The sequence below is a fragment of the Plecotus auritus genome (genome assembly GCF_963455305.1).
Source record: "Plecotus auritus genome assembly, chromosome: 3".
NCBI classification, from domain to species: domain Eukaryota; kingdom Metazoa; phylum Chordata; class Mammalia; order Chiroptera; family Vespertilionidae; genus Plecotus; species Plecotus auritus.
Window position 1 is genome coordinate 159,089,715 of NC_137772.1, and position 21,096 is coordinate 159,110,810.

Genomic DNA, 21,096 nt, shown 5'->3' on the forward strand with positions numbered 1-21,096 from the left:
CGTGTTATTAGCCACAGAATTGTCTATACTCTTGGACTCTATATCCTGACCTCTCACACACTAAGCCCAATCCAATCTGCTTTTTTGCCTCTGTTACTCCACTGAAGCAGCCTTACTAAGGTCAATAAACTGTCAATACAATTGCTATTTTTCTGTCCAGGTCTACCTTGACTTCTCGGCAATATTATCATAGTTGTCTACCCTCGCTCCCATTACATCGTCATTCTCACTTTCCTTCTCCCCTTCTCTTCCTTTTCAATTTCCTTTGCAGAATTATCTTCCTCTACCAGTATATGCTGGAGTTCCTTAAGGTTCAGTGGACTTTTTGCTTTATACCAAGCTCATCCTGGTCTATGTTTTCATCCTTATTGAGTATACTCCAGTAACTCTCCAAGTTTTATCTCCACTCTAAGTCAAACATTTCCTAACTCCTATATCTGTATATCCGATTATTTGGCTAACATCTTTAATCGGGTGCCTGAAAATCAAGATGGCTGTGTATGAACTCATCACCTTCCTCCGCTCTTGTGTTTCCTAAGAGGATGGCACCATTCTCTATCAAGCTGTGCAAATCAGACACATGTGGTTATTGACTTCACTCTCCTGTGCCCTTCATTTCAGTTCATCTCAAGTCCAGTGGATTCCATCGACTAAATTCTCTTTAATGTATCCACCACCCTTCCAAGAGATCACATCTTACTAGAGTCATCACCCAACTGGTCTCCTGGCATCTCTCTGGTTCTCCTTCTTTTGTTTCAAAACAATGGGGCTGACTGTGCCATCCATCAGAACACCCCCTCCACTGAAGAACACACCCTCTTGCTCTTCTTCGATTTCTCACATAGCCTACAAGATATTCTATGGTCTCAGGCCGGCCTGCCATTCCAGGCTCATGTCACACTCTCTCTCTCCCCTTCCCTATACTCCATCCTTTCTGCAGTTCTTTACACTCATAATTCCTCCAACCAATGGGCCTTTGTATATGCTGTGCCCTTTGCTTAGCTAACTTCTATGCATTCATCAGATTTCAGCTCAACCATCCTTTCTGCATGGATGCCTTCACTGACACCAATTGTGGGCCAGATTATTTGGTTATCTGCTCCAGAGAACCATGTTCTCTTCAGCATAATAAACTCACTTTGTTTTTATTTAATTAATGTCTATCTTTTCTGCTAGACAGATGTCTCTTGGGAACATAGGGCTGTCTTTGCATAGTGCCTAGAGCAGTACCTGGCACATAGCACACATTCAGTAAAACGTTGTTGAGTGAATGAAATTATTGTGTTCCTAATGTTCGCAAGTATAACCCAGTTCAAGTTTGGAAACAGAAATGCAAAACAGAATATGTTTAATAAATCTGATTTCCACTCTTTTAATCAGACTTTCACCTTTGGCCATTCTGCATATTCACTCACTCAACAACTACTGACTGGCAGAGCCAATGTGGAGTGCTTGATTAATGCTGTTGCCCTTAGATAAATTTAAAAAAAAAAAAAAAAGATGACTAATGAGCCTGGCCAGTGTGGCTCAGTGGTTGAGTGTCAACCCATGAACCAGGAGGTCAGGGTTTAATACCCAGGAAGGGCCCATGCCCAGGTTGCAGGCTTGATCCCCAGTAGGGGAAGTGCAGGAGGCAGCCGATCAATGATTCTGTCATCATTGATGTTTCTACATCTCTTTCCCTCTCCCTTCCTCTCTGAGATCAATAAAAATGTATTTAAAATAAGTAAATAAATATAGCAATGTTTAAAAAGTATTTTTAAAAATGAAACAGGAGAAAGCTTGGTTTATTTTAGAGAGAGATTCCTCCTTTCGGTTATTTTAAAAGGGACAAGATTTTGCTTCATTACACTCCGCATATTTGTGTTGTTGCACGAACACAGTGTGGGATGCTATCGTTCTTCCACTGGTTCTAATAGGCAACACGAAAGTAAAAACATCAGGTTCTCTTTATTTTACAGGTAAAAACTGAAGTTCAGTCATGTAACAGGATAAGAAACAAGTGCAGTTACATCTGTAACAGGACGGCGGGTGTCCTCCACAGCACCGAGCTTCCGGCATGCCTCTGGGCTGGTCCTGGTCATCTGGAACGTTTTCCCTGGAATTTCCTTCCTTGTCAATGGGAAGACCGTCCTCAGGGTCAAACCTGTTTACCAGCCTTTAGGTCCAGGAGTACATATTTTATTCACTTACATACTAGTATATGTACCCCACCCTGTCTTGCTCCAACTTTCTCACTGCATTCCTTCTGACATCAGTCATTCATTATAACACTCCTCCAACATTTACTATACACCCCCTCCCCAACTTGTATTTACAGTTAAGGAGAATTTGTACATGGCACAGGTTAACTCAGCTGCTAGTGCACAGACATCACATGATCCTCACTGTGCTGAGATACTTTTCTCCAGCTTTGGGAAATAATTATGTACACTGAGAACCATAGTAGACAAACAATGCTTGAGGTTCATCTGCTAAGACAAATTGTTCTGTACTTCTTAGCACAGTAAGATATATTTTTAGAAACTGAGAACCAAAGATTATTTAAAACACAAGCAGAAAAATCACACATACTAATCATATAATAGATTGACTGATACACTGAAATTCTGTCAAAATAGATTTCCCTTGAGGCTTTCATTTCAAACAAGTCAGGGAAAAAAAATCCTAAAAAATCCATATGGCTCTTTGTCCTCTTAAGAGTTGCTTTCTCATTTAAAGTTTAAAAATAATATTTAGAAAAAGAATTATTTATTACAAGAGGGTTTATCTGTCTCAGTCAACTTATTGTGAGAGGTTAACAACAACTGCTTTTAGTGTTCTAATGTCAAGAAGTTGGAAGGCAGAAATAAATTTTGCAATTAAATACATGGCACTATATATCTCCTAGGTGGGACTTTTGTATTTCCCCTATAGCCTAATTTAAAAAAAAATTATTCCTGTTCTGGCTGGTGTGGCTCAGTTGATTAAGCGTTGTCCTGTGCACCAAAAAAGTGGCAGTTCGATTCCTGGTCAGGGCACATATCCAGGATCTGGGTTCGATCCCTGGACAGGGTGTGTATGGAAGGCAACTGATCAATGTTTCTCTGTCACAATGATGTTTCTCTCTCTCTCTCTCTCTCTCTCCCTCTCCCCCTCCCTCCCTTTCTCTCTTTAAAAATCAATAACATTTAAGAAAAAAATTAAAATTAAAAATTGATTACTTTAAAAACTCATAGAACTAAACATTGATCATTTTTCTACTTCTCTTTCAAATATTTCCTAACATTTTCACCAAGTTTTTGCTTCGTGTTTGGATAGCATTTGCCATGACCTTTGTGTAAGAATTTCCCTCAGCCACCTTCGGAAGGCTGGACAATTCACTCCAAATACTCAATGCCAAAGAAAGCCCCCATAATGCCTCAAATGGGGGCCGGGGTGATCGGGGCAGTAGGAAGTAATAGCAGAGGGGTGGTATTAAGAAATTACTAACATGAGCCCTGGCCAGGTAGATCACTTGGCTGGAGCATCATCCTGTACAGAGGAAGGGTGTGGGTTCGATTCCTGGTCAGGGTACATACCTGGGTTGTAGGTTCGGTCCCTGGGGCGCATATGGGAGGCAACCAATTGATGTTTCTCTTGTACATAAATGTTTCTCTCTCTTTCTCTCCTTCCTCTCTAAAATCAATGAAAAACATATCCTTGGGTGAGGATTTAAAAAGAAGAAGAAAAAGAAAAAAAAAGAAATTGCCAACATGAAAGGCTCAATGAGGCCAGGAGAACAGTTATCAAAATAATAAGAAACCTATCCAATTCCAACTATAGTCTTTTTTTGGGGCATTTGAACATGGAGCTATTTTGTTTTTTAACTTCACATATCCTTTGTAGAGTTCACTGAGAGCTCAAAAACAAGAGAATACTTATAGAAACTGCAGGGTTTTTTTTATAATGTGTAACTTTTTACATCAATTTTCCACTGGAAAAACAGTACACTGGAATTTGATTTTGTTTTATGGTTTTCTGTCCTACACTTCGTTTTATATAAATTATATTTCATTTCTACAAATGAATTAAGCAGGAAGTTATACTAAACCAACTAAAACAGAAATGCTAGATTTAAATTCTGACTTGAATGCTGGCCAAAATGATAAGAGAGCTCACACTGGGGACCATCCACAAGCAAGTAGAGAAGTCCTATGTGTCCTTCTTTGGAAGAGTATGAACACTTAAATACCAGGACACACCTGTAGTTTAGTGACATGAAGTCCTTTGTCACTGTTACAGAACTTTAATTTCATGTACTTCATTTGGTATAACCAAACCATCCTACATACTTCATACAATCATGACCTTTCAAGAGGCATGAGTTAAGTTCTTAAAAATAAAAGTACTCTAACTGAAAAAGCCATATAAAATTCCCTTTGTGTTACTTCTTGTAAACCATCATTCAATGAATTCTGCAATGTAATTTTTTTTCTTCTTTGAAAGCAACTTGCACATTTAACATTTTTTAATCTTCTTGGGGTGATTTTCTTTTCTCCACAAAAACCCAATTAAGGACGTTGTACCAATTTACTCTTACTTCCTTCCTGTTCACTGAGTTTAAAGTGGGTATAGGCGAGAATGCCAAATAATGTACATAACATGCCAAGACACTGATTAACTGACAGCGGATCCTTAAATAAAACATAGCCTCCAAATAAAGTGATGCAGAACTTGAAGTGTCCAAACATGTTGTAGCTGAGGTTTTTGGTTAAGGATAAAAAGGAATAACAGGCTAGGTGCTATATTCACACACACACACACACACACACACACACACACACACACGCACGCGTGCGCGCGCACGTGCGTAGAGCAAGGGCTTCCTGTGCCTGGAAAGAACTGCATGACACACAGCCGAACAGCTAGCTGTCCACCCCGGCCCCCCGTCTAAAGAACAGCAGGAGCTTCAGCGAAGTGCTGGGTCAATCCTAGTTCTACAGGTAGGTTTCAGCAATTAGTCAGCGACAGGAGACTGCTTCAGCTATTCCTGCTCACCTCTCCAAAGGGAGAAAAGGGGCTAACACAGAAGGTTAGGAAAGGAATTCCGAGCAAGGTAGAGAGAAGGCATTTTGTACAGCAATTTATGATTGTTTTAAATTGCCATTTCTAATAATAACTTCCCTTGGCAAGTGAGGTGAGATGAGATGTGTAAGGCACCAGAGAACTGACTCAAGGTGAGCTCACCCAGTGTGCTTATTTAGGAGGGTATGAGGGGAGGGGGAAGGAAGCAATATTGAGCCCCAATGACATGCCAGGCACTAAGCACCATATGTGTTAGCTATAATAATAGTTATCAGCAGCAGTATTTATGCATAATAAACTCCTGTCAGGAGGTGCTTGACACATATTCTCTCAAACACTCAAAACCAACCATCATTTCGTAGATATTTCACCCATTTCATAAGTGACGGGAATGAGGTCCGAGAGCTCTTACAACTTGCTCAGGTCCACAGGTAGAGGCAGAGCTGGCATATGTGGCCCTGGATCTGCCTGACCTCAAAGCCTAGGCTCTTTTCTCTGTTCTGGGGCCGACTGAGCAGCCTGGAAGTTCCCCTAGGCAGGAAAATGCTGGCGTGTCACAGGGTTACCTGAGCTTGTCTGACCCAACAGAGGTGATTTCCTCAGAGACAGAGGATCTTCCCAAGGATGGTCACGAGAACATGATAACTATGCTTTATTTCCAGTGATGAGCTATCTCCAAGTGCACTGGCTCTAACACTTCGGCATTTCTTTATCCCCCAGCCTCTTTTAAGCAGATCACGATGTGTTAAAGATATTTATACAAGAGGGAAGGCTAACTTGAAGAAATTCTTCAGTGAATCCTTTTGTCAATAAAAAAAAAAAAAAAAAGGAGCAGCTATACTTGATATTTACAAGTCCTCTCTCTAATTTTCCACTCATTAAACATTCACTTCAGCACCCTGAAAGCTCTTCTCAAACTGTCAGGACCTCCACCTTGTGAAACCCCTCCATGGATTACCAGTCTCGCTCGCACCTGACCTGTCAGTGGCATTCCTCCTCACTTGGTCTCTACAGCATTCTCCTTCCATTCCACCTTGGTTGCTCCTTCCCTGTCTCTTCTGCCAGCTCCTCTCGTCCCTCTGAACTCTAAACACTGAATGATGCAGGATTCAATCTGTGGGCATCTTTTCTTCTACTTGTTTGCTTGGCCATCTCAACCAGTCTCACCACTTTAAACCACTGGCTCTCTCTGGACCCTCCCCGGCTAAGACCCTGAGCTTCCAGACTTGTTCACACAAAACTGAGCACACGCTCTTCCTCCCCACCCCCAAACCTCAGGGCTGTCCCATCCCACTGATGGCAACGCCATTCTACCAGGTGCTCAGGACAAAACCAAATGAGTCAACCTTGTTTTCCCCTCATATTCTCCACATCCAATTTGTCAGAAAAACCTGTTGGTTCTACTTAAATATATCCAGCCCTGGCCGGTGTGGCTCAGTTGGTTGGGCGTCTTCCTGTGCACGGAAAGGTCACTGGTTCAATTCCCAGTCAGGGCACATGCCCCCGTTGAGGGCTCGATGCCTGGTAGGGGGTGTGCAGGAGGCAGTCGATTGGTATTCTGCTCTCACATCAATGTTTCTCCCTCTTCCTCTCCTTTCCTCTCCAAGAAAAATCAATAAAAATATTTTAAGAAATATCCAGAATCCAATAACTTCTCACTGTATCCACTGCTACCATCCTGGAACCAAACCACTGTTATTTCCAAATTAGAATATTACAATGGCCTCGACAATTTCCTTTCCTGCCTTGCTTCATGTAGTCCAGTGGTTTGGCTCCAGGATGGTAGCAGTGGATATAGTGAGGGGTGGATTCTGCCACCTAGACAAGGTCTGATACATAACTGGGGACAGGGAGTGCTACTGGCATCTACAGAGGCCAGGGGATGCTGCCAAACATTCTATGATGCATAGGACAGGCCCCTGCAACAAAGAATTGTCTGGCCAAAAAGGTCAATAGCACTGATTTGGGAAACCCTGCTTTATTCTTGACACAGTAGACCAGAGTGACCCTATCTATATCTATATAAAAGCCTAATATGCTAAGTGTCTGTCTGACCATTTGACCAGTCGCTATGACGTGCACTGACCACCAGGGAGCAGACGCTCCGACCAGTAGGTTAGCTTGCTGCTGGGTTCCAGCTGATTGGGACTGGGCAAGACAGGCTGGACATGCCCTAGAGCCCTCCCACGGTCCCTCCCCTGCTGGCCAATCTCCCACGGTCCCTCCCCAGCCTCTAAAATATTTCTTCTAATTAATTTCCTTTCAATGTGCACGAATCCGTGCACTGGGCCTCTAACTAGAACATAAGTAGAATCATGTCATTTCTCTGCTCAAAACTCCTGCGGCTTCCCTTCTCACTCAGAGGGACAGTCCTCTGTAAGAGCTCTGCCCCACCTGGCTCCGTCACCTCTCCGTCCTACTGCACACCTCCCTCTGCGCTTCCTGCTCCAACCACAAGGGCTCCCTTGTTCCTCAGGGCTCCTCAGCCACCCTTCCTTCCTTCCCTCGCCTGGAATGCTATTCATCCTGATCTGCCTGGAGCAACCTCTTTCCCTGCAGGTCTTTACTCAAAAGTCTCCTTCTTACAGAGGCCTTCCTGACTTCTCTCCCTAAAATTTCACTCTGCCCGCAACATTTCATATCCTCATCCCTGCTTTATTTTTTCTCCCTGGCACTTAATACTATCTAATACAAATCTGTATATTTTCTTTTTGTGTTTTGTTGATAGTCTGTTTAAGCCCATGAAAACAAAGTATTTTGTCTATTTCATTGTATCTCCAGTGCATGACATACAGTAGATATTCAATATGTAAATATTAAGTCAATGAACAGTTTACAGTGGGTGTTCAATAAATATTTGTTGAATGCATAAGGGCACACACTTGGATGCCTTGACGTGGCAGCATGGTGCAGGAGTTTGGGGATCAGACTGCATTGTTTGAAATCTAGATGCAACACTTCTCAGCTACATGATCTCGAGTTACTGACACTCTCTGCACCTCAACTTCCTCCTCTGCAAAATAAAGTAATAGAATTTACCTCACAGAGCTGCTGTGAGAACTAAATGCTTAACATACCCAAGGTGATTGGAAAAGTACCTGGCACAAAATAGACATTTATTAAGTGTTGATCTTTTAAAAAATGATTATTATTGCTGTTATTTATTGATAGTAGGCAAGTAGGATGCTTTCTTTGATGACATCGGTATACGATGACATAACATTACTAAACTACCTCTCTGATGTAAAGAAATACATTCTTTACATTTGCCTAAGAGTGGAGCAAAGTGAAATGAGAAAAGAAACAGAATGAAAAGCAGAATGTTAAGAACTGGTAGTTGAGTTTGATTCAGACCTTCAGGGTATGACTTCATTTCTTAAATACTGAGAAAAACAGGCACACCCATATCCACATAAGTACAAAAACATATGCTGGAATTCAGAGGTCACATGCCAATTTCAGAGGCCTGGTTATATTTTGTTATGTGGATAACCACACCTCTACTTTATTACTATAGATAACTGAGAATTGACTGACGACCCAAGCATCCATCCCATTGTTCAACCCACAAATATTTATTTAACCCCACTGTGCAAGAAATGGTTTTCTATGTTAATTTTGATAAGGGAAATGATCATCTATGACTTGAGAAAATGAAAAAATGTTCATGATACAGAAAGCTAATCCATTTCCCCAGTTCACATTTCTTTAAATTTCTATAGACTTTAGTGTGGAATGAGATGATTAAAGATTAAAAATAACTCACTCTACTCAATTCAGGCCATGCAATAGTAATTGTCAGACTCAAGGAAGTTAATGTGATGGCGTTTTAGAAAATACAGAAGACTATGCATTTGTAAGTCATTAGGAAAAGGATACGTGACTGGTGAAGTGTTCCCAATGATCCAATAAATTGATAAGTTCACCATGAAAGCTATTACTCCGGATAGAAGCACCATAAGCTACAAATAAACCAAAAGAATCATTAATGCAGCTTCAATCATTATAATCTTCAAGGGAAAATACATTTCATTAGGCATTTCTAAAAACTCAAATATCAACCATTACGAACAAAATTTTTAAAAAGAATCAATTTATACCCTGGCTGATGTGCATTGGTATTGGTTGGGCAGTGTCCCTTCACCAGGAGGTTGCCGGTTTGATTCCTGGTCAAGGGCACATGCTTGGATTTGGGGCTCGATCCCCAGTAGGGGGTGTGTAGGAGGCAGCTGATCATCGATGTTGTGCTCTCACATTGATGTTTCTCTCTATCTCCCTCTCCCTTCCTCTCTCTAAAAATCAATAAACTATTTTTTTTTAAATGAATCAATTTGAAAGACAACAAGAATTGAAGGTAAAAGAATAGAATGAATAATATTCAGAAATGTAATTTTGTCTAAAAAAACTCAAAGGAAAATTCTCCAATAATATCCTGCCTCTGAATGTGAATATCCAGGTTCATTTTCTTATCCATCTGAAGAAAAATTACTTTAAAAAATTTATTATTATAAAAGTAATACATGTTTATTATAGAAAAATCAGAAAATAAATATAAACATAATTCTTATAACCCCATCAATTACTATTAATACTTTAGCATATATCCTTCCAGATCTTTCTTCTATTGAATTGCTCATATTTGTTCTTATTTACATTAAATCAATGTGTATTCATTGGATATCTACAAAACGAGGCCACGCCTTGTGAGGAACACAGTATGTTCTTGTCCTCAAAGAGCTTAGAAAACACTTAAGGATACAAAGTCATGGTAATCATAGCTTACACTTACATAGTCATTATTACGTGCCAAGAATTGTTCTAAATGTTTTACATATATTAATTCATTTAATCCTCACAAACCCCACGAGGTAGTAAAATATTATCCCTTTTTATAGACGAGAAAACAGAACACAGTGAAGTGAAGTAATCTGCCTGAGATCACACAGCCAAGAAGTGGCAGGGCTGAGATTTAAACCCAGCAATCTGGTAATGGAAACCCTGCTCTTAACCCACTCTGTTATGCTACCTCTTAGCTACATGAAAGTGAGAGTGCAATGCAAGATTTCTGGCTCAGGCAATAAAAGAATATGAGCTACCTCATTTATAGGCAAACAGATAATATAGGTTCTATATGAATCTCTAAGCAGGACATACCATTTTGGGCTGAGATAATGAGAAAAGTCATTGGATTTCAAATGTATGTGTCCATTAAAGAAAAAAGAGGGGGCAGGATTTCAAGCAGAGGGAACAGTATGGGTCAAAGCATGGAAGCATGAAAACAAAAGGTACATACGTGGGATAGTGAATAAGACAACTTGGCTGAGGACTGGGGAACAAAGTGGGCTGAACCACTGTATACATATACAACATTCTGTTCAAACCTATCTCACAACTTTATTTTAAAAGTTATAAAGTCATTTGCCATTTATAAAATAAGAGAATTTAGATAAAATATTAGTTATGATTTTAATTAGTAAGAAGTTTACATTCCAAAGAGATGAGTAAGTCATATTTGAAGATTCTTTTGTCCCATGTGGGTTTTTTCAGTTTCAGATCAGCACAGTCATAAGAGGCCTAGTGGAGTTGGATTTGTGTCTTAGTTAGGTAAAAAGAGTAATCCGTCATTTGTTTTACAAAAGTGAGGCCCATTACATTTTTTTTCTTTACTTTACCTTATTTTTTTATTAAATTGATTGGGGTGACACTGGTCATAAATTTTCAATTAAGAGAAACTTCCTCCTTAAAGATTTTAAAAAATTTATATTTTATTGACTTTTACAGAGAGAAAGGGAGAGGAATAGAAAGTTAAAAACATTGATGAGAGAGAAACATCAATCAGCTGCCTCCTATACGCCCCCTACTGGGGATCGAGCCCGCAACCAAGGTATATGCCCTTGACCAGAATCGAACCCTGGACCTTTCAGTCTGAGAGCCGACGTTCTATCCTCTGAGCCAAACTGGTTAGGGCAACTCCTTGAAGATTTTAAAAACTGTTTCTAGAAATATATCATTGTTAATTTTATTGAGTTCACAGAATGTTACATACCTATTTTTGATGACTTAGCATTAAAAATACAATTACAAGCTCTACTTTGAGGCAATGATGCCCTCTAGGGACATTAAAGAAGGAAGGTGACTTTCCCTTATTTAAATGGCCTTGGACCTGCTGTGCACTAAGTTTCTTTGACTTGCCTTATGGCCTTTCTGCTGGGATATTGCCCTCTTCTTTCAAATCTATCAGAGGACCTATGCAAAAAACTTCTCCCTTTCTAATTTAAGATGTCTAAGCTGCAATGGTTTGAAGACCAGATCACTAAGATGGTTAGAACTTTTGTAAAATTAATAGGAAATATCTGACAAAGGGGACAGCAATTTCTACTCTGGAAAAAAGGGTTTATGTCGGTGGGGGCTTACTCGGAGTGGGAATGGCTGGTGGGGGGAGTCAAGCGGGGGAAAAAGGAGACATATGTAAAATTTTAGACAATAATAATAAAAAAAAAGGGTTTATGTCAAAGCACGTGAATTTAAAACAACTATCAATCTGCTTATTGGCAGCACAGTGGATTGGTTAAGAATATGGACTTTGGAGCCAGAAAGCATCAATTCAAATTCTAGCTCTGCTTACTAGCGTAGGATCTCAAGTCAGTTACTTAACTCTGTCTCTGTTTCCTCATCAGTCAATATAGGGAGAAAATAGCATGGATCCACACAATAAAATTGTTGTAAGTAAGTTAATATTTGTAAAGTGCTTAGAACAGAGCCTAAAATAGACTCAGGGTTTTGTAAGTTTGATAAGTTAACACCACTAACAAAAAAAACACATTCCTATTGACTGTGTTCCAAAGGTTACATGGGAAGCAGACATTCCTTCCCTAAGTGGGGATTATACTTTCTAATTTAAAATGTCACCAAAGTACATATCCCTTTGATCTGGCAATTCTACTCTTAGGATTCTATTTCATTAAAAAAAGTACCAGTTCACCCTAGCCGGTTTGGCTCAGTGGCTAGAGCATCGGCCTATGGACTGAAGGGTCCAGGTTCTGATTCTGGTCAAGGGCACTTGCCTAGGTTGCAGGCTCGATCCCCAGTAGGGGGCGTGCAGGAGGCAGCCAATCAATGATTCCCTCTTATCATTGATGTTTTTATCTCTCTCTCTCCCTTCCTCTCTGAAATTAATAAAATATATATACATTTTTTAAAAAGACTTACTTTAAAAAAAAGATACTTTAATGAGATATTACATGAGAAAAGTTAAATACAGAAAATCATGTGCTATGATGTCATTTTGTAACAAAACAAATGTTTAGTGACGTATAAATACATGTGTGCTTTGTGTATGTTGATATATGGGTATGTATACCAAGGAGAAAAATATAAAAGAACAAATACTAAATGTTGACATGACTTACTTCAAGGGACAGGAGTGGAAGTGTGCATGGGTAGGAGTACTGGGGAAAAGGAATCCATCATAAAAAAAGAAAGCATATATGGTAAGGATCCATGCATATAAAATTATACATCCACACATAAAAACACACATACATGTGTGTGTTTATGTATCTGAAAAATAGATACATGGAATAATCACAAAAATGATAAAGGTGATTATCTTGGTTCTAGAGGACCTTCACTTTCTTTATATTTTTATGTATGTTCAAAATCTATATAATGACCACGTACTATTTTATATTATCAAAACAAAATCAAGCAGCAAGTGAAAGTTAACTATAAGGGAGCTCCCATAAGACTGTCAGCTGATTTCTCAACAGAAACATTTCAGGCCAGAAGGGAATGGCACGAAATATTCAAAGTGATGAAAAGCAAGGATCTACAACCAAGACTACTCCAACCAAGGCTATTGTTTAAAATTGAAGGAGAAATAAAGAGCTTTCCAGATAAGAAAAAGTTAAAGGAGTTCATTACCACTAAACCAACATTACAAGAAATGTTAATGGACTTCTTTAAGAAGAAAGAAGATAAAAACAAAAACAAAATCAATAAGCCTATATTTTAACTGTAAAAAAGTAAAATAAAAATAGATGCCTGAATTATTTGTGGGCTATGGCTTTGAGTGGTCAGAACAGTAATTGGGCATCAGCAGACCTGAATTTTAGGCCTGGTTTTGTCACTATCTGTCTGACCCTAAGCAAATCCCTTAATCTTCATGCCTCAATTTCTTCATCTAAAAAATAATCCTTAGTTTGCTTCCCTGAGAGGATAATGATGAATATTAAATGTGAGAATGGAACTGAAATAGTGCTCTGAACATTAAAATGGCATTAATAATGGAGGGATTGTTATCATCTTGTTTCTTAGACACAAAAAACCATTAGAACTCACCAAAGCAGAACCTGACCAGGGGCTGAAGAGTCCTCCTTCTCCAAACAGTGGCTCAAAGAAGGGCACGGCGACCAGCAACATGCCCGATGACATTGGAGCCTGGTAGTACAGCAGCTGCATTGAGTTAACTTGCAATTCATGCTGTTTGGCTCCTACCCACTGAAAATTTGGAGATAAAACCAGTTAGGCAGAAAAAAAATAGCATTACTCACTATAAAGCAGAGATGCAACTCTAGCCACAAAGATGGGAATGTGGGGCACAGGGCTGGGGGAAGAGGAAATGCCTGATTATTCTACAAAATTTCAAAGGTCAATAACGTATACAAATGTTCTTAAAGCTCCTTGGATGAGAGGAGCTTTAATTCAGTGTCTGATCATGTATTTTCTTTCTTTTTTCTTTTTTTTCTCATTTCAGTTTTTCTTTCTTTCTTTCTTTTGATCATGTATTTTCTTCTGAATTATAAAGAAGAAGAAAAAGATCCTCTCTTCCCTACGGATTCTAGTAAATGGGGAAGTCCATGCATACATGAGCCCACAAGCATAAGAGATCTCAGGAAAATATGGCAGGAATGGAAATTTTAGTCATTAGTAGGAATACAGATGCAGTGTCCGACTTCATTTCTTTCTAAAATGCCCCCCCGCCCAAAAGAAAAAAAAAATGGGGGAGAGGGTAGACTAATTAGAGACAGACAGGAACCTCAGTTACCCCAGGTGGCTGCCAATGTAATGTGGCTAGAAAAGTGTGTGAGGTCTTTCAATTCACGTTAAAAAGCCCAGTCAATGGTAAAAGGAATTTTCCTCTTTATGGATGACTTATCTTTGGGTAATCTCCCACTAATACATGTCAAGAAATGAGATGATCACAAACCTTAAACAACTATATCATTCAGCAGAACCAACCCTTCAAAGCCAAATCCCACCAGTCCTCTAAATCAGTGGTAAGCAAACTGTGGCTTGCGAGCCACATGCGGCTCTTTGGCCCCTTGAGTGTGGCTCTTCCACAAAATACCACGGCCTGGGCGAGTCTACTTTGAAGAAGTGGCGTTAGAAGAAGTTGTAAGTTTAAAAAATTTGGCTCTCAAAAGAAATTTCAATCGTTGTACTGTTGATATTTGGCTCTGCTGACTAATGAGTTTGCCGACCACTGCTCTAAATGCTTCGCAATTATAACTGTTTAAAGAAAGCTTGATAGGACCATTTGAATAAGATCTGGCAAAAAACAGCCAGGCCTTTGAATAACCGCTCCTACATAATTCTTTTTCTTGTAGGTCTGGGTATCCTATTACATATACTCTAAGTCTAGAGAAATTCACCAACACATAAAAATAAAAAAGCAGGAAATCTGACACATATTCCTGCCAGCCTTAACTAACAGTCTTCTGTGACGATGAAGGACAAAGAATTGATTCTTCTGCTGCTGGCTCCTTGGGGCACCGCAGTGAGCAAAAACGAATGCAGAGTGTATGCTGTCCCTCTGGCAGCCTCGCCAGGCAGCTGGGTATCTCTGACACAGAACTGCCTGGTGAGTCAGGGCCTCTACTTCCTCTTCTTGAAACTGCTCCCTCAAAGGGCACCATCACCTCCAATAGCTACATCCAAAGGACTCCCTTCCAATCTCCTCCTGCTGGAGCTCTCTGCTGGAAGAACCTGACCTCTGGTTTGCACTGCTTCCTTCCTCACCTCTTCCTTCACTTACTATTTTTAAGGTTGGTGCCTGGCCTTCCTCTTTTAACTCCCTAACTGATTTCTACTACTATCTGCTGACATCTATAGCTCTGACCTCTTTCCTAGAGCATCCTTAAACTCACATCTTCAACGGTTTATGAGTCAGCTTCACCAGCAAGCATGTCAAACTCGCGGCTAGTGGGCCGCATGCCTCGTTTATTTAAAGAGGAAAATTCCTTTTACCATTGACTGGGTTTTTTAAAGTGAATTGAAAGACCTCACACACCTTTCTAGCCACTTTTATTTATAAGAGGCATGCGGCCCACCTGTCGCGAGTTTGACATGCTTAAGTCAGGACTTGTTTAAAATCAAGCTCATTTCTTCCTTCCCCAAATTAATTCCTCTTGTGTTGCTCCAATAATTGATATAATCTCCTCCAAGGATCAGACTCCTTGCTTTCCTTACTCTCACATTCAGTCAGGTCCCACTAATTCTTTCTTTAAAAGGTTTCTGGAGTGTTTTTCCTGACCTATTCCACTACCACTGTGCTTGTTCAGTGCCCTCTTCGCCTTGAACCATGGAGAGCTTGCGAACTGTCACCCTTCCTTCCCTCTCTTATTCATTCTTCATTAGCACGAGTTATTTTTCTAAAACACAGGGAATGATCAAGTGACTCCCCTATCCACACTCCTCTCCTAGTGCCTGCAGGGTGAAGAGCACACTTCCTTCTCATGACAGCTAAGACTCTGCCTTCTGGTCCCACCCACCCCTACGCTTTGTCCTTCCACAATGCCACTACATTCTCACAAAACAAATCAAGTTCTCCAAGAATGCTCCATCATCGCAAAGAAAGACCTCTGCTATATTTATTTGCTAAGCAAATTGTTCACTTTTCCATGAAGACTTAACTCACCACCTTCTGGGGTAGAACTGCCACTTCCTCCCTGGTGTACCTCAGAACTTTCCTCATACCCTGAGCTATCCTACTTGTGATTAAGCTGTCTAAACGTGTTTCTACAATACTGAATTGTAGCTGCTTTTCATCTTTATATCCTCAAGGCTAAGCATAAAGCAGAGGAAATGTCTATTGAATGAATGAATGAGTCAACAGTCTTTCTACAACAGTCTTTCTATAAAGCTGATCACTCATCTTTTAACTCCTTTTAATGCCCCAGCAGAAATAACTGAGAAATTATAGCTGGTTACAACTTTCTTTAAAATGAATTTTTGGGAAATATACCTATTTTGTAACAGTACTTTTACCACTTACTAATAATGGAGAAGTCTGCCCATTTGTTAGTCTACAATCATTCCTTGGTCAATCTCATTTCAAATATCTACCTGAGGGATATAGAATCCTTTGGTTCTAATCTATAACATGTTGGGACTTGTGTGAACAAAAATGTTCATATTGGCACGAACAGTGAGTGCTCTGAATTTAAATTATATATAATGAATACAAGAAAGCCTAATGTTCAACAAATAAAAGTTTTTGCCATATTTAATACATATTTAATCTACACTGGGCCAAAAAAAAAAAAAAGTTCATTTAGCAGAAAAGAATGCTCATTCAGTTTATCTAAAACAAAATTTAAACTCACTGAAGTACACCCAGTGTAATTTTCTTAAAGCACAAACTGAACTTCCTCTGCTTACTCTCTGCAGTAAAAGACAATTTCTGGGAGCCAAGTGACAAGACTGAGTGGGTGCTCATCCTTTCATGCCTCTGGTGTCTTATTTATACTGCTTCTCTGCCACTAAAATATGTATTCAACCCCAGAATGTTTACATGACAATGTTTCTGAGTGATTAGTATTATAAAGTTTAAGATGCTAAGGCTGTATCATTAAACTCCTAACACTCAGTAAGAATGCCTTAGCTTATAACTAGTGGATGTCTGCAAGAAAAGTAAAATTGGTTACGCATTTTGACTCTAATTTCCCCATGCAGGCCCACCCAGAATTTTCAGTCCAAGGTTTTCAGTATAGAGAAAATACTGTTTCACTGTACCCTACACCAAGTTACTTCCCCGCCCAATATAAAAAACAAAAAATATACTTGTTCAGATTTTATGGTAATGAAGTAAGTGGATCCATGAACAAATTTTTAATGAATGCCTGCTATATAGGCAAGACACTGTGCTAGTACAACAAGTGAAATACCCATTGCTATAAAATATTGACAGATAAATTATTCGAAGCCAATATACAAGTTGTATCCGTAGCATATTTTTGAGGCAAAGATTTATAAATCTGTAATTTTCCTTTCCCATTCAAATTTTTGAAAGTGTACTCACTCCTTTCATAATGTTATAATTAAAGAGTAAATGATACATGTAACCAATGAACTCAGTCCTTAAGCAGAAAATCTTATTACTTGTTTTGTGGAGATTTCCCAGAAAATAATGTACACCACCCCAAACTCAAACTGTTAAGCATGGGTATTATACACTTACAAACAGGTAGGTAGGTATTTGGTGAGCATCACACACCCAAGTTTCTCTGTCTCCTTTCTTCTCTTCACCTTGAGTCAGACAATTTATGCAATGATGCTGTCTTCCTAACAGTCTATTGTCTCTATACTGTATTTTATAAACCTTGGGATACAGCTTCAATTATGAAATCTGCTAAAAAGGCACATAAAGAAAAAAAATTACCAACCACTTGATAAAGGGATGTAACTAAAACACCAAGAGCAGCAAACACCATTCCAAGGAAATTAAACTTCACATCGTAATAAGAATTTAGGATTACACCTAAAGTTATAGGAATCTGTAAAGAAAAAGAGGTAAATGTTGTTCAGATTAAGTTCAAGAGTATTCCTTTCATGGTGTCTTACAAAGTTAATTTAAAAAAAAAATCACTAGGAAACAATGAACCTCTATATATTTTTCTTTTCTATTTGAAAACATTGACTGTTAATCCTGTTTCCTCAAAGTTAAATATGATAGTTCTCATTGTGTTCACATTTAATTCTATTTAAAAATTTGGGTAAAATAATGAGTTAATGCATTGCACTTTGTAAGAAATGGATACCATATACAGGGCCATAGGAGGAAAAGAACCCCCAAAATTAGTGTCTAAACAACATATAAACATAAACATATAACAACAGCATTTGGATCTTAAATATTGTAAATTATTAAGTGCTAAAATTATTTTAGTCCATTTCCTGATATGTATAGATGCAGAAATCACTGCAGAATGTCACTGCTGACATAGTCTGGGACATAGTTTATCTTAAACCTTTAACGTTTATCATACATGGTTTGGTTCCCCTGGGGAAAGTGGGCTGTTTTTGGTTTGAGATTTTGCAAATATCTGATTCACTGAATTGCACTACACAATACAGCTTTCTTTTCTTACCAATCACAGCATTTAAGGATATCCAACAAACAGTAGTTATTAAAATGCACAAGCACACTTCTAGACTAAGAGCCCAATGGAGTGTCAAGATGGCTTTTTTCCATCTCCCCCAAATAAGCCTTAAACTGACATGCTCACAGATGACACATGTGTGGATTTCAAGATTATGGAAAAAAGCGTGGCGCAAGGTTAAACATTCAAAATTCCCGGTGAAAAGGACAGTCCAGGAGCTGGGATGTTAGAGGAGCGCCTTGCGAAGCTGAAGCTACTCACCAGCGTGAGCTGTATTTTGGTGGAAAAGGTTTTCTTGTAGCAGAGGGTCTGGATCACTATGATCACCGGCGTGGTCATGGCCTTGGCCAGCTGGTAGGTGCCTATGGTGTTGTTCTGCAGAGAAAGGTTCGTGAAGACCACGAAGCCACAGAAGCTGAGGGCCAGGAGGAGGAGCTTGGAAGGCGGCAGACTCTTGGGGGCAAAGATGTTCAGCTTCTGGCAGAGGTACAAGCCCAGCCAGGTGACCACAAAGTGCACCAGGGTCAGGCTCATGTTGGGGAAGCCGTGGTGCACATAGATCCATTTGTTGAGGAACACGATGCAGATGGACACCAGCAGGTTGAGAAGGAGCCCGGCGGCGATGCGCCCATTGCCCCTCACTCTCTCCGCCAGCGATGCCATGACCCCCACGAAGCCGGGGCCCTTCAGCCTCCAAGAGGGACGCCCGGCCTGCCTCCGGCTGCCCTTGCCCTCTTCCTCCGCGGCCGTGTTCCTGCAGCCGTTGGCTTCAGCTTCTGGCCGGCTAGAGGGTCCCAGGCGAGCAACAGCAGAGTACACATGCTCTGCCACCGCCCATTGAGCCAGCAACGACGCGGCAGCACGTCCCGCGCACCCCGCCCCTTGCCACGTGACTCGGGGCGCCGGCGATTCCGCCCCCAGCTGGGAGCCGAGCAGCCGCTACCCTGCGCAGGCGCATTGGGCTCTAGGTGCGCAAAGCTGCCCTCTTCGTTCTCTCTTCCCCCTTAGTAGCCTAGCGTGGCCCATCTGAGTTTCTTTTGATGTTTGGTATTTTCTGTGTGTCAATTGACTCCACTTGCTAGACTGCTGCTCTCAAGCTGATGGAATGGGCTGTGCACACGGTTGGTCAAGCTTTATGTATGAGATAGGTGCTGAACAATTTTAGTCCTCCAAATATACAGAAAAGTAGTCAGTATGATGAAACTTCGTATATTCATCATGGTTCATAAACAATGCAGATTTTCTTTTTGATTGTTTGCCCTTTTATTATTCTAGAAAAGTGTCCATTTTACTTAAGTGTTTTAATATACTTGGTTAAAGTTGTAGATAATATTCTATCATATTTTAAATTTATTTAATCTATTGTTATATCACTTTACTTATTCTAAACATTATGCATTTGGGGTTTCTCTGTCCCTTGATTAGCCTTGTCAGTGATCTATTTTATGGGTCTTTTCAAAGATTACTTCTACTGATTTTGTTTCAAGTCATTACTTTTTTCATTCCAATTCCCCGCCCCCCCTAATCTCTTGAATAGAATGTTCAGTTTGTTTAAAAGATTTTTTTTAAATATATTTTATTGATTTTGTACAGAGAGGAAGGGAGAGGGATAGAGAGCTAGAAACATCGATCAGCTGCCTCCTGCACACCTCCCACTGGGGATGTGCCCGCAACCAATGTACATGCCCTTGACCGGAATCGAACCCAGGACCCTTCAGTCCGCAGGCCGACGCTCTATCCACTGAGCCAAACCGGTTTGGGCTGTTTAAAAGATTTAAAGCTGTGAGTTTCCCCCTAAGAATAGCTTTGCCCACAGTCCTCCGGACAATGCAATATTCTCATTGTCCTTAATTCCTAAATCTGAATTTTAATTTAAGAATTATTCAGATATTGAGCACCGACTTTGTGCCAAGCACTGTATTTGGCACTTGGAGATAATGGAGAGTAAAACCAATCCAGACCCTTTCTTATAGAACTTAGGGAGAGAAACCTGGTACTCAACCATTATAAACCATAATAAATGAATGTTGTGAACAAAATATGGTCCTATGGATGCATAAGAGAATTTGATCTAAACTTGGGGAGGCAAAGGTGATCAAAGGCTTCCCCAAGAAATGACTCAAACTAACATTTGAGAATGAGTGTAGTTAATCAGGCAAAGTCTAAAGTCTAGTTTTCTTAACATGGTCTTTCTGATACGCTTTTTTTCCTATCAAGCCACCAAACTGTGTTATGTGCCTTTCCATTGTTTATTTCTATTGCCATCCTCCCTTCCAGTTTGGACCTACAGACCCCTACCTGATCAAGGATTTATCATGTTTACCCTCACCTGCTTTCCAATTAAAAGCCTAGGCTTTAATTAGCCTATCTTCGTTGTCTCCTTTCGAGTATAGATTTGGACTGATTATCTTAGCATGGATGATAAGTTATATTTTTATCATTCTTCTATTTCTCTTATACTGTATTTTGAAAATAGTTAAACTATGAAATAATTTAAAATATCCAGTTACCCATTTTGACACATTCAATGAGTTCCGTGCCCTTTTCACTCCCCAAATAAATGCTAGTTTGTAAGAAACAGTGTGTTGTTTCCCAGGGAAATCTGACGTGTCATCAGGCTAAAAATAATAACAGTAATTTTTAAAGTCCACTTATTTGTTCTGTCCTT

The 21,096-nt window shown here is 39.8% G+C and overlaps 1 protein-coding gene across 3 annotated transcripts; it reads right to left on the bottom strand.

The window, feature by feature from the left end:
• Window positions 1-1,932: 1,932 nt before the first annotated feature.
• On the bottom strand, window positions 1,933-19,382 carry SLC35E3 (solute carrier family 35 member E3). Of its 3 annotated transcripts, XM_080660079.1 has the most exons (5): window positions 18,690-19,382; window positions 17,712-17,822; window positions 13,387-13,545; window positions 8,926-9,008; window positions 1,933-4,719 (listed from the first exon to the last, which is right to left on the bottom strand). In XM_080660079.1, the coding sequence occupies exons 1-5, from the start codon at window positions 19,089-19,091 to the stop codon at window positions 4,533-4,535; spliced, it is 942 nt and encodes a 313-aa protein (XP_080516205.1). In that variant the 5' UTR covers window positions 19,092-19,382; the 3' UTR covers window positions 1,933-4,532. The 3 variants fall into 3 exon arrangements, with proteins under 3 accessions (XP_080516205.1, XP_080516206.1, XP_080516207.1); XM_080660080.1 differs by lacking the exon at window positions 17,712-17,822 and having other exon boundaries at window positions 18,690-19,283; XM_080660081.1 differs by lacking the exon at window positions 13,387-13,545 and having other exon boundaries at window positions 18,690-19,257.
• Window positions 19,383-21,096: the final 1,714 nt, after the last annotated feature.